Below are 13,309 nucleotides of genomic sequence, written 5' to 3'. Positions count from 1 at the left end.
AAGCTCGGAATGGAACCACCATTTGATCCAGCTATTCCCCTACTCGGTCTATTCCCTAAAGACCTAAAAAGAGCACACTATAGGGACACTGCTACATCCATGTTCATAGCAGCACAATTCACAATAGCAAGACTGTGGAACCAACCTAGATGCCCTTCAATAGACGAATGGATAAAAAAAATGTGGCATTTATACACAATGGAGTATTACTCTGCATTAAGAAATGACAAAATCATAGAATTTGAAGGGAAATGGATGGCATTAGAGCAGATTATGCTAAGTGAAGCCAGCCAATCCCTTAAAAACAAATGCCAAATGTCTTCTTTGATATAAGGAGAGTAGCTAAGAACAGAGTAGGGACAAAGAGCATGAGAAGAAGATTAACATTAAACAGGGATGAGAGGTGGGAGGGAAAGGGAGAGAGAAGGGAAATTGCATGTAAATGGAAGGAGACCCTCAGGGGTATACAAAATTACATACAAGAGGAAGTGAGGGGAAAGGAGGAAAAATATAAGGGGGAGAAATGAATTACAGTAGAGGGGGTAGAGAGAGAAGAGGGGAGGGGAGGGGGGAGGGGGGATAGTAGAGGATAGGAAAGGCAGCAGAATACAACAGACACCAGAATGGCAATATGTAAATCAATTGTTGTGCAAATGATGTGATTCTGCAATCTGTATATGGGGTAAAAATGGGAGCGCATATCCCACTTGAATCAAAGTGTGAAATATGATATATCAAGAACTATGTAATGTTTTGAACAACCTACAATAAAAATTAATTAAAAAAAAAAAAAAAAAAGAATCACAGGGGGCTGGGGCTGGGGCTGGGGCTCAGTGGTAAAGCTCTCACTTAGCACGTGCAAGGTGCTGGGTTCGATCCTCAGCACCACATAAAAATAAATAAATAAAATAAAGGTATTAAAAAAAAGAAAAAAAGAAAAAAAAAAAGAAAATGTGATACACACACACACAATAAAATATTATTCAGCCATAAAGAAGAATGACTTTTTTATATTTGCCAGCAAATGGAATAGAACTGTAGACTATCATGGTAAATGAAAGGAGCCAGTTCCCAAAGCCAAATGTTGAATGTTTTTACTGGTGCGTGGAAGCTACCCACAATAAGGGAGGAAAGGGGAATTAGACAAAGGGAAATGAAGGGAAGGAAGGGGGATAGGAAAAGGAAAGACCAGTGAAATTAATCCAGAATAATTTTCCTATGTACATCTATGAATAGAACTTGGTGAATTCCACCATCATGTACATCTATAAGAATCAGGTCCTGATTAGAATAAGGTATATCATGCATATATAATTGTGTCCAAATGAATTCTACTTTTATGTTCAACTAAAAAAGAACCAATAAAAAGAAGGTCTTACTCTATTTTGATATTTGTAAACCTTTGCCAAGGCACATGCTGTTGGGTTTTAATTTGATTCTCTTATCTTTTATGTAATCTTTAACCCAAGAGTTGACATAATTATTTTTTTAACTATAATTGACAGGAATGGTGGTGGAGCTGCCTCAGCTTATCTGGAATTTATTTGGAATTGAAAAATTATTTCACCATATGTTATTTTTATCAGAACATATTGATCTGTGAAAAATTCCTGGAAATACTTATTTTAAAATACATTTCAACATTTCTGAGTTTCATCATGTGATAAAACTTTAGGGACAATTAGTCTACTTTTAAACTAATAGCCACAAAGATAAACACCCTATTTATAAACCAGCATGAAGTGAATTATTAAACCATGTCAAAAAAACCATTTCTAAATTGCCTTATCTACCTTCATCATATTCCCTAGGTTCATATGCTTGCACAGTTGGTTAGTGCAACAGAGTTTCAAGCTGAGAGGAATGACATGGAGTGAAGGGCTCTAAGTTCAAAGACTCTTTTACCAACTACAAGATTGCCATAATTTCTGTTCTCATAGATTCCCTTATTTCTAATAAAAGTTTTATTGTCAGTGACTGAAAAAAAAAAAAAAAAAACAAATTGAAATATTTCCATTTTATTTCTCTCCCCACATTTTCAATCTTTAAGTATTTTAACCTGGAAATAGTATTTCTATTGAAGTTATTCACATGTTGTTGGAACAAAATAATTCAGAGATATCTTGAACACTTTACCCATTCTCCCTATGCTAACATTTTGCAAAACTACAGTATAATATCACAACCAGGATAGAGACACAAGAACATTGATATGATTTGCCAATCTTATTCAGATTGCCCCAGTTTCATACTCATTTGTGTATATTTGTGTGCAAGTTCTAACACAATTTTATCACTTTTATAGGTTTGTGTATCTGCCAACCCAGTCAAGATACTGAACCACACTCCATCACAAGGGTCCCTCATATTACCTTTTATAGACAATTCACCTTTATCCTCAGAGGACAACCACTAATCTCTCCTCAATTTATCCTTGAAATTGTCATGCCATATCCTAGTAGGGAGTGGCGACTGTGCTCCCAGCCCTCCTCCACTCTTTCTTATTACTGCTCTTTGATCTCACAGATAGGAGCCAATCTTTGATAACAGCTAATCATGGAAGGGATGGATTGATATTATTGATAGAGAAGATGATCCAACACACAAAAAAAAGAAGGTTCTGGTGTTCAGGGGCTCTACTATATACATATCCACTTAATATGCATACTTCAGGCTACAAAAGAGAGAAAACATATGTCCTAGAAACTGTAAATACTGATTTTTCTAAAATCAGAGAGAAAACTTATTTTTCCTGAGACACCAAATTTAGCCACAGAAAGGGTCAGCATTTTCCACTTACATAAAGTATTTCATCCATCTCAGAGATTTTAGTCATTCTACATCAGTACATGTAAACCCCAACTTCCACTTAGACATCATTTTCCCCCTTGCAAACTATTAGAAACACTCCTTTACTTAAATTTAAAATCCAAAGGAAGAAGGATAAACTACTAGTTATAAAAGTGCAATTTAAAAAGCAACAACAAAAAAAATGCCTATGCAACTACTACAGGACTAGTCAAGTGTAATTCATACCTGCAGAGCTCAAGAGGACACTAAAATCTGTCCCCCTCTGTGATTCTCCACTTTCATTATTGATTTCTTTTTCAGTATCTTGATATCGATCCCAGTTAGAGATGATCTTTCTTCTAGAATAATTTCCCTGTTCGTAGTTTTCTTCTCTAGAGGTTTCTGTATCACTGTCATCTTCAACCTGCAATCATTAGAAACAAATCAATAAACAGGGGAAAGCTTGACCTCAGTAGCCTCCATAGTAAAATAATTTTTTAAAAAATACACAGGTATCACAATAAAGAGTAAATGTATAAACCAAACTGGCAGGGATATTAAATAACATTTTCAACAAACCCCATTAAACCAGAGTGTTGTTTCAGGGTAAACTTTTTAGTAAGCATTGAAAAGGAAATATGGCAAGTTATTGCGTGAACATTTGTGTAACTGGTCCCTCTAAAACCTATCCCTATGTCCTATCTCAACAGCTGTTTCATCTAGTTGAAATAATCAAGGCTATAAGAGTCTTCAACTCAAAGAACTTTAGGATAGAAATTAACTCTTTCAATTTACAAATTTTACAAACATGTGATAAATGTTTTATAAACTGGAAACCCTGCTCAGATAAATTCTAGAGAAGTTTCCAGTCTTGAGAATCTGGTTAAGAGAACATGTTTTTTAAAAAAAAAAAAAAAAAAAATGCAGATTATGAGAAATCCTCGAATAGAAAGGGCCCAGTTTCATTGACAAATAAATTGCAAGGGAAAAAACAGTGGGGGAGAGGATGGAAATCTATAGATTAAAAGAGTTTCATGGGCTGGAGCTGTAGAGCTCAGTGGTAGAGGTTTATTAGCATATACAAGCTCTGGGTTCCATCCCAGCACTGCAAACAAAAGATCAGGGTGCAATGGACACAAGCAGTTGTGACATCAGGAACTCATCTGTACTCTGACTCAAGCAATCTAACCAGAGACAACTGGGGCAATGTGAACAATGACTTGATAATCGATTACATTAAGTATATACTAGTAATTTTATTATTTGTTTGGTGTTAAACTATGGATGAAAAGATATTGCACTTGAAATTTGCTTCAAAATTGTGGGTAGGAAGAATAGCAAGTAGAAATGAAAAACTCCACATGATTGATCATTGCCAAATGAAGATAATGAGCACATGGAAATTCATTATACTATTGTTGTACGTACTTTTGCATGTTTCAAATTTTCCATAATACAATTTTTTAAAAAGAAGTGCACATGAAACCTAAAGGCACAATTCAAATAAGTTTCCCAAAGATTGTAAAATCCTTATTAAGTTAAAAAAAACTTCTAGAGAAATATTAAAGCAACCCATCTATACAGAACAGGTTAGCATAAGCTTGAGGTTTCATGTTGTTTTTAGACACAGAAATAAGTCATGTTCATTTAATTATGAGGGGAAGAGAAGCAAAACTAAAAAGCCTTGCATTCCCAACACCCAAAGCACCAAAAACCTTAGGGCACATATTTCCAGATCTTTTTCTCTTATATTTACATAAACTTTTTGGTCATCAGATTTTATTAGAAATCTATACTCTCCACCTCTCCATGTCAATAAATTTCATTTCATATAAACATCCAGACTATTTTCAAACCCCCCAAAATTCTTTATAGCTTGTTCTTCCAGCCAAGTAACTCAATTCACAATTATGCATTATATCTGATTGCTCATCCCCAAGGCTCTTTGAATCTAGCACAATCCCCATTTCTGTGACATTGATTCACTGACAGGCCAGATACAGTGTGGAAAAAAATCTCCTGTTCAGCTATTACTTTGTGGTGTTATTGACAAGACTTTTTAAAATCTCCATCATTACCTATAAACTAATCTTTAAAAATCTAAAGCTCAATAGAGTCTAGTTAAATAATTTTAGGTTAAAACACATCACAGATGATGTTCTGAACCTTATGCCACATTACATCAGATGACAGATAATAGCTACACCAACCTAAGTAACACGATTGCCCAAAGGGTTTGGGTAATAAAGTCTGACCCATACACTGCACAGATCTATCTTCTGTCTTCCATCTACGAAATTCTGTATGGTGTCATTTTGGTCCTTTAAATGTCTAGTTACCCATTAAGCATTCACCCAACAAATTTAACACTAGTCAATAGTCCCCCTCTGATTCAAATTTCATAAGCTTTCATGAAACCATGGACTAATTTGCCCTTCAAGAACACTTTCAGCCCTTAAGTATTATCAGCCTCCTGTCCAAATAAGAAAATGGCAATTTATATCATCATCTAGGGACTGCAAAGATAGTATAAAACCTAAAGGTTTCCTGCCATTTCTGAAAATTCTGAGAACCAGAAGATGCTGGTGGAATAAATATATATGATTAAATGGCATCTGATGTATAAATTTCAAGTACCAGGAACGTTAGGGGCGGGAAAAAAACAGCTTTATAACCGATGAGAATTTAGGGGATAGAACTAGAGCTGAAAATACTGACAGGGCTTAATCTGGGAAAATCCAATATTCTTTTGTTGTCCCACTGGGTAAATAAAGCTCAGGGAGGCTTCTCTGGTTAGTCCAAAACCTCTAAACAGAGCTATGACACATGGCAAAAATGGACACCTGGGCAAAATAATTATCTTGATCTGAAAGCAAATTATGATCTGAAACACCCTAGGAACCACTGCTGCAGTGAAACAAGCACTAAAATGGAAGGCAGGAGACCCAGATAGGATTAATGACCCTGCCATTACCATCATTTAATACTTACTAAGTGTTTATAATAGCCTGGACCTCATGCAGATGAATGACTCACTAATCCCCAAATTAGAAGAATCCCTAAACAAGGATCTCATTACCCCCACTCAAATGCAAACACAGAGTTGTCATTAGGTCTCCATCAAAGAGATTACTAATAAGTAATAAAACAGAATTTAGAAGATAGTTATAAGTTAGAGAAAGGTACACCATAGAATTTCCAAGAGATTTCATTATGCAAAGATCTAGAACAAAATTAAAATATGCCAAGCCTCAAAATGGAGGGAAAGGACAAAGCAAATGAGAAAATACTGATGAAAGTAATGTGAAAACTAAATATAAAAGGCATTGCTTTTATGTTAACATCACTTTGAAATGAGTATGGTAATTTTCACTTTAACATTTCATACCTCGGCACGGGTCACTGGTTGCAGTGTTCATAAAGTAACAGGAAGCCAATTAGGTTAACAAGGGAAAGATCTATTATATGATCAAATTACTGTTGAGCTATTATCTTGTCCATTGGCACCAGAAAAAAAAAAAAATCCATTTAGAACAAATTGAGATTCTCAACCAGAAAGAATAATTTAATGTTTTGCAGTTCTTCTAATAGGTAAGGGTCAATTTGACTTCAAACTTCAACTACTCTACAGAATAGAGATGGAAAAAATTATTCCATAGATGACTAGGCAGAGCTGACAGTAATCTAAAACTCAAGGAAGGTAAGCCAGGACAAGAACACAGAATCTGGCATCTGTATGTACTCATATACAGGTGATCAGTCTCTGAGTCTGCAAACCAAACAAAAGGCTACTCTAAAACGCTACTGAAGAAAGCACTACATTACCATAAAGAACTATAGCCTATATTCAATCATCTAAGTCAATGAGATTCAAACCCATTAAACTCACAAAGATCTTAAAATGTAACCATAATCAATAAAATTATAACCTTCTTTATCAAACTACTTACTAGCATAGCTAGTTGAGTATAAATTTTTGTCTTACCACTTCCTTTGGCCAGGTATGGTGGGGTACACCTGTAATCCCAGCAACTTGGGAGGTTGTCAGGGAGATCATGAGTTCAGGGCCAGCCTAAGAGACTTGGCAAGGCCCTAAAAACTTAGTGAGACCCTGTCTCAAATTTAAAAACAAAAAAAAAAATGGATTGGGGAAGTAGCTCAGTGGTAAAGTGCCCCTGGGTTTAATCCCAAGTACCAAAAAAAAAAAAAAAAAAAAAGTCTTATAATTTCCTAAGTCATTTTAGGTAATGTCATTAAAAAAAAAAAAAAAAAAAGAAAGATAAGACTAGATAATCAATTTTCCAATAATAGTGAATGACATAACAACTCTATTTCATTCGTAGGAGAGTCAACAACCCTCTACACACAAACACTGTACAGCAGAACATAACTCAGCCAAGGTCTCTTTCTAAAAAGGCTTGCTTTTTCCCCCATTATCCAATGCTATGTTCCTCATTTCTATCTGAGACCTACCCAGAATCACCTTTGATGTCCATATTTCTGTCAACAATCTCTTCAAGGCAATTTAGGCTTCTTATATCATGTATCTCAGAATTCTTCCAGCCACTACCCATTTATACAATTCCAAAATCACTTCCACATTTTATGGTATTGACTTCCCAATACCAAAATCTATATTCGTTTCCTAAGGCTTTCTTAACAAAATATCACAAACTAGGTGGCTTAAAACAAATTTTTTCTCATGTTCTGAAGGCTTGAAGTCTGAAATCCAGGTGTTCGCAGAATTGGTTCCTTCTAGAAGTCCCAAGGGAGAATCTGCTCCATGACTCTATGCTAACTTCTGGAGGCTACCAGCAATCCCAGGCCTCCGTTGGTTTACAGACCCATCACTCCAATCTCTACTATTTTCACATGGAATTTTCTCTTCTGTGTGCATGTGCACACCTTGTTCTTGTCTTATGAGGACACCAGTCATAATGGACTAGGGTTCATCTTAATCCAGTAGGACCTCATCTTATCTTGATTATATCTGTAAATAACCCACTTCCAAATAAAGCTACATTTGCAGAATCTGGGAATTAGGAATTCACTGTATCACAGTTTTCATGGAAAGAATTCAACACACAACAGGAAAATAAATATTTTGAAACATAATGGCTAAAAAATTTCCCCAAGTTGATGAAAAATCTTAATGTACATAACCAACAAACTCCCAAGTAGTATAAACACAATGAGATCTACAGATTCAGAATAAAAATTCTGCAAACCAAGAAGAAAATCTATTAGGAGGGGAAAAAAAAAAAAAAGAAGTATTAGGAGAAAATGATCTTTACAAAGCAACCCAAAAAAGACTGATGGCCAACTTCTTATCAGAAACAATAGAGGCCAAAAGGCAATGCTGTAACATATTCAAAGTGCTGACAGAAAACTGTTAACCAAGAATCCTAAATCAAGCTATCTTGCAAAATGAAGGCAAAACAAAGGCAGTCCCAGATAAACACTAAAAAGATTAGTTGTAACAGACCCACTTTATGAAATATACTAACCTAAAATCACAAGGCTGAAAACAACTTATTCTAAACAGCAACTCGGATACAAATGGAGGAAAAAAGAAATGCCAGAAAAGGTGATAAATAGGGGCTGGGGATGTGGCTCAAGCGGTAGCGCGCTTGCCTGGCATGCATGCAGCCCAGGTTCGATCCTCAGCACCACACACAAACAAAGATGTTGTGTCCGCCAAAAATTTAAAAATAAATATTAAAAAATTCTCTCTTAAAAAAAAAAAAAAGTGATAAATAACTGTGATGAGCCATTCTCACAGGTGACTGGGCGACTCCCGGTTTGGGTCTGAGGCGCTCTGGCTATGTCAGAGCTTTCCCGGCCCTCTCCTGATCAGAGAACCCGTCCATGTGGGGGTGTGACTGACCACTGACCCCGGGGCCCAATCACTGACCCTGACCTTGGAGTGCGCCCACCCCCCCACCCCCGTCCATGTGGGGATGCGACTGACCACTGACCCCGGGAGCCCAATCACTGACCCTGACCTTGGAGTGCAGCCCCCCCTTCAACCTTCATTGGATGGAATTCTCCCCTGAGTTTCTTGTTCCCCAATAAAAGGCTACTCCCTGGCGTGCTCACTCTCTCTCTCCTGTTAGCCCTGAGTAATCCTTGCTGCCCTACCGGGCGGTTAGAGATGGGAGCCAGAGAGGGGAGCCGTCTCGGACCTGGTCATAGAAAAAGGTAACTGAGTCTGTGTGTTTATTTCGATCTCACTAGTTAACTTTTATGCCAAGAACCTCATTAATGAAACCAATGCGCTGGCCGCATGGTGGAAATAACCATCAAATACAATATAAATGCATATTTTTTCCCTCTCCGCCCTTAACAGATTTTAAAAGCAAATGTCAAACAATCTGCATATGACTATATTGCTGGGCCAACATCATACAGAAATCTCTTTGCCAGTAACAGTACAAAACTATATTAGACTAAGGAAATGACTCCAGAAGGGAGCTCAAATAGGAGTGAGGAGAACTAGACATAGGATATAATTTGATAAAACAAATGGCTAATGTAACAAAAGCTATAAATATATGCCCCTCTCCTTCTTTAAAAAGAAAATCATAAAGTAGTAATTAAAACAATGGTTTTGTAACATAGGTATAGCAAGTATAATAGAAATGGCGAAAGGGAACAGGTTAACAGCTACATAGTGTGATATTTCTATATATCACAGGAATTAAGTTAGTATAAATCTGAAGCAGGGCTAGGGATGTGGCTCGGGCGGTGGCGCGCTTGCCTGGCATGTGTGCGGCCGGGGTTCTATCCTCAGCACCACATACAAAGATGTTGTGTGCGCCAAAAACTAAAAGATAAATATTGGAAGGATTCATTCATTCTCTCTCTCTCTCTCTCTCTCTCTCTCTCTCTCTCTCTCTCTCCTCTCTATCTTTAAAAAAAAAAAAAAAATCTGAAGCAGATTTCGATAATTTGATATATATATATGGTAAGCTTAGAGAAATTACTCAAGAGGGGGAAAATCATTAACTGAATTAAAATTAAAATGTTTACATTAAAAATATTTGTTTAGGGGGCTGGGGTTGTGGCTCAGCGGTAGAGTGCTCATCTAACAAGGCACTGGGTTCCAGCCTTAGCACCACATAAAAATAAATAAGTAAAGTAAGGTTTAAAAAATATATATTTGTTTAGTATAAAAAGGCAGTAAAGGATGAATCAAGAATAAAGTATCCATGAGAATTAGAGAAAACAAAAATAAAATGGAAGCTGGATATGGTGTCGCATGCCTATTATCCCAGAGGCTCAGGAGGCTGAGGCAGGAAGATGGAGAGTTCAAAGTCAGCTTCAGCAACTTAGCAAATCCCTAAGCAACTAGCAAGATCCCATCTCTAAGGATGTGGCTTAGTGGTTAAGCGCCCCTGGGTTCAATCCCCAGTACCAAAAACAAAACAAAAAAAAAACATTTCAACAATATCAATAACATTAAATGTACCAAAAAATAGAATATTCAACAATATCAATAACATTAAATGTGAATAAACAATTCAAACTAAAAGGCCAAAACTGGCAGAATGGATTAAACAACATCTGATGATATGCTCTCTACAAGAGACATTTTAGAGTCAAAAATAAAAATATCAGTAAGGATGGAAAGTTATTCTATGCAAACAGTAACCAAAAGAGCAGGAGTGACTATAAAATGTCAGACAACATAGACTTGAAGACATACATTGTTATAAAAGACATTATACAAAAATAAAAGGGTCAGAACAATATAACAATTATGAACATATAAATATGTTAACAGATCCCTGCAATATGTGAAGCAAAAACTGACAGTTGAAGGGAAAATTGATAGTTCAACAGTAACAGCTGGAGATTGCAAATACCCACCCATCCCCCAATCTTTCAATAATGAATACACAAAAGGAACCACAAGTACAAGAGAATCAACAAAAAGATTCACTCACTGAAGCTGCTGTGCCGTTTAACTTACAATATTTTCCATTACAATCTGTTTAGGTTAACTGGCCAGCCTATGAACACCACATTTTGGCAGCATGATGCATTAAATATCTTCTTACTTTTTCTTTCAAAAAGGCAAGTCTGGCTGGGCATGCCTGTAATCCCAGCTACTTGGGAGGCTGAGAAAGGAGGATTGAGAGTGTCAAACCAGCCTCAGCAACAGCGAGGCACTAAGCAACTCAGTAAGATCCTGTCTCTAAGATACAAAAAAGTAGTTGGAGATGTGGCTCAGTTGTCTGTCGAGTGCCCCCCGAGTTCAAACCCCAGTACTCAAAAAAAATTTAAAAAGGCAAGTCTGCCAAAAGAATATTTAAAGATGATCTTTATCACCAAGAGAACTCAGATAAGCCAAAAGAATATGGGAAATCACTGAGACATAACAGACAAGAGGTCCCATGAAAGGTTTTTTTCAACTGAAGAATCTCGCTTCTGGAGGTCCCTGTTTACTTCTTCTGAAGCAAAGGGCCTCTTCAAGCCCAATAAGGCTTCAACATTCAACAACCTTTTAAGTTCCTTACAAAATGTAAATTACATCATAGAAGGGAACAGATAGGAAAGAAACTAGAACACAATTAAGGAAACCCTCCAACAGAAAGTCACCAAAACTTAGTATCAGGGATTAAATACTGACATCAAACACATTAAACCAAAAATGCTACAATGTGAACTGGAAAATTATATTTATCCTACTTCAAATTTTTAAGTATTATTAAACTTTAAAATGCACCCTCATTGACCAATAACCTAACTGCTACCTCTTAAGGTCATTCCTTGGTCCCCACCCAGGTACTGGGCACTGAACCCAGGGTTCAGTGAGTTAGGTCTCACCATGAAGCACTCCACCACTGAGTTACACCCCCAGCCCATTCATTTTACTTTTGCAATAGGATCTCACTAAATTTCCAAGGCTGGCCTCAAACTTGATATCCTCCTGCCTCAGGCTCGAGAGTAGCTGGGGGATTACAGGCCTGCACCACCACAACCAACCTAAGGTGATTTTTATCATTTAGACCCTAAGCAGAAACTTATTATATTTAGCTTTAATAATGAAAAAAAGTTGTCAGTGGGCACAGTGCCTGCCTTTAATTCTAGGTACTTGGGAGGCAAAGGCAGAAGTTCACATTTGATTAGTCAAACTCAACTGTTTCTCTAGCAAGACAATTATATGCAGCTGCCCTTCCTTTCGTGCCATCAATATATGGAAAAGGATGGAAAAAACTGCAGAGAAACTGGGAACCCCACCCATTAAACAGCTGTTCAGTGCCTCTTCTTACAGCCTTTCATTCCATCCAGTTCTTCGTCCAAGGCCATGTATGTGTCAATTCGATTTAGAAAATGGACCAAAAATGGGAAGCACAGAAATGTAATTACAACCTGCTGGCAGCCCACACTAGGGCTAGACTAACTAGGGATAGACTATGGGATTTCTTAAAAACTTGAGAATTCTGTGCTTTAATGACTGAAGGGTATTTTGGAAATTAGACTGGCCTGATTAGTTATTTCAAACTATATTTTGTGGAACTCATTTATGGAGTACTTGTAGAAAAGAGAAAAATAATAAGAGAATAAGTTTCATTGTATCTACTTTACAACAAGAAAAAAAAAAATCTGTCCAAAGGATTGAAACCTATAAAATTAAATAATCTTATAAGTCCCAACTCCCAGGTAAAATTCAATGAAGCAGATTAACATCAACAACCTTTCTAGTAGAGAAAGCACTGAACAGATGTATATGAAAACAATTTTCTTGGGCTGGGGATGTGGCTCAAGCGGTAGCGCGCTCGCCTGGCGTGCGTGCGGCCCGGGTTCGATCCTCAGCACCACATACAAAGATGTGGTGTCCGCCGAGAACTAAAAAATAAATATTTAAAAATTCTAAAAAAAAAAAAAACAGAAAACAATTTTCTCCATGGTGTGGCTATGACCAAAGAGAAAAACATAGTTTTGCTTTGTTGATTTGATCAGAGAACAAAACATCCTCACCCAACCCAGAGCCAAAGGCACTGGCTTTTTCTTCTGGGTGAGCCCCATTTCAGGTGTGCCCACCCCTGTGTCCCACCCTTCCTAGAATTTCACTGCATGTACTTAATGCTGGAAATGCTGGATTTCCTCCTGATTCTGTTTCAGGTTTTCATCTTATCCACCAGCACAAGTCTGGTTTCCTTGGAAACGCAGGTTTTAATGTCATCACCTTCCACTTTGCAGAAAAGTCACAGACTATTAAACAGCTGTTGTTTATCTGGACAACTTTAAGACATTCCCAAAAACCTCAATCAGAGCAGAAAAAATGATAATTAAATTATTGATCTAGGAAGAGCCTAGGTCATCCTGGTCCAGCCTCTGCCCTCAAGCAAGAACATGTAGAAATCACAGTGTAGCAGCTTATGCTATGCCTAGACTCTGTGACTGTCTTATTCTTTACCCAAACTAACTGTATTTCCAGCTGTTATTGTTGGTTTGGTTTTTTTGTTTGTTTGTTGTTTTTTTTAATCATTATCATTGCTGGTTTGAAGTT

The 13,309-nt window shown here is 37.0% G+C and overlaps 1 protein-coding gene across 1 annotated transcript in view; it reads right to left on the bottom strand.

Annotated features, from left to right (window-relative positions):
- The window catches only part of Aven (apoptosis and caspase activation inhibitor), a 167,769-nt gene that overhangs the window by 131,277 nt on the left and 23,183 nt on the right, over positions 1 to 13,309 (bottom strand). The window contains exon 2 of the mRNA XM_076848460.2: positions 3,037 to 3,214. Coding sequence (XP_076704575.2) covers positions 3,037 to 3,214 — 178 coding nt within the window. The remainder of the gene's footprint in view (positions 1 to 3,036; positions 3,215 to 13,309) is intronic.

The sequence above is a fragment of the Callospermophilus lateralis genome, chromosome 3 (assembly GCF_048772815.1).
Source record: "Callospermophilus lateralis isolate mCalLat2 chromosome 3, mCalLat2.hap1, whole genome shotgun sequence".
Taxonomy (NCBI): Eukaryota; Metazoa; Chordata; class Mammalia; order Rodentia; family Sciuridae; genus Callospermophilus; species Callospermophilus lateralis.
This window is presented reverse-complemented; position numbering and strand designations above follow the sequence as displayed.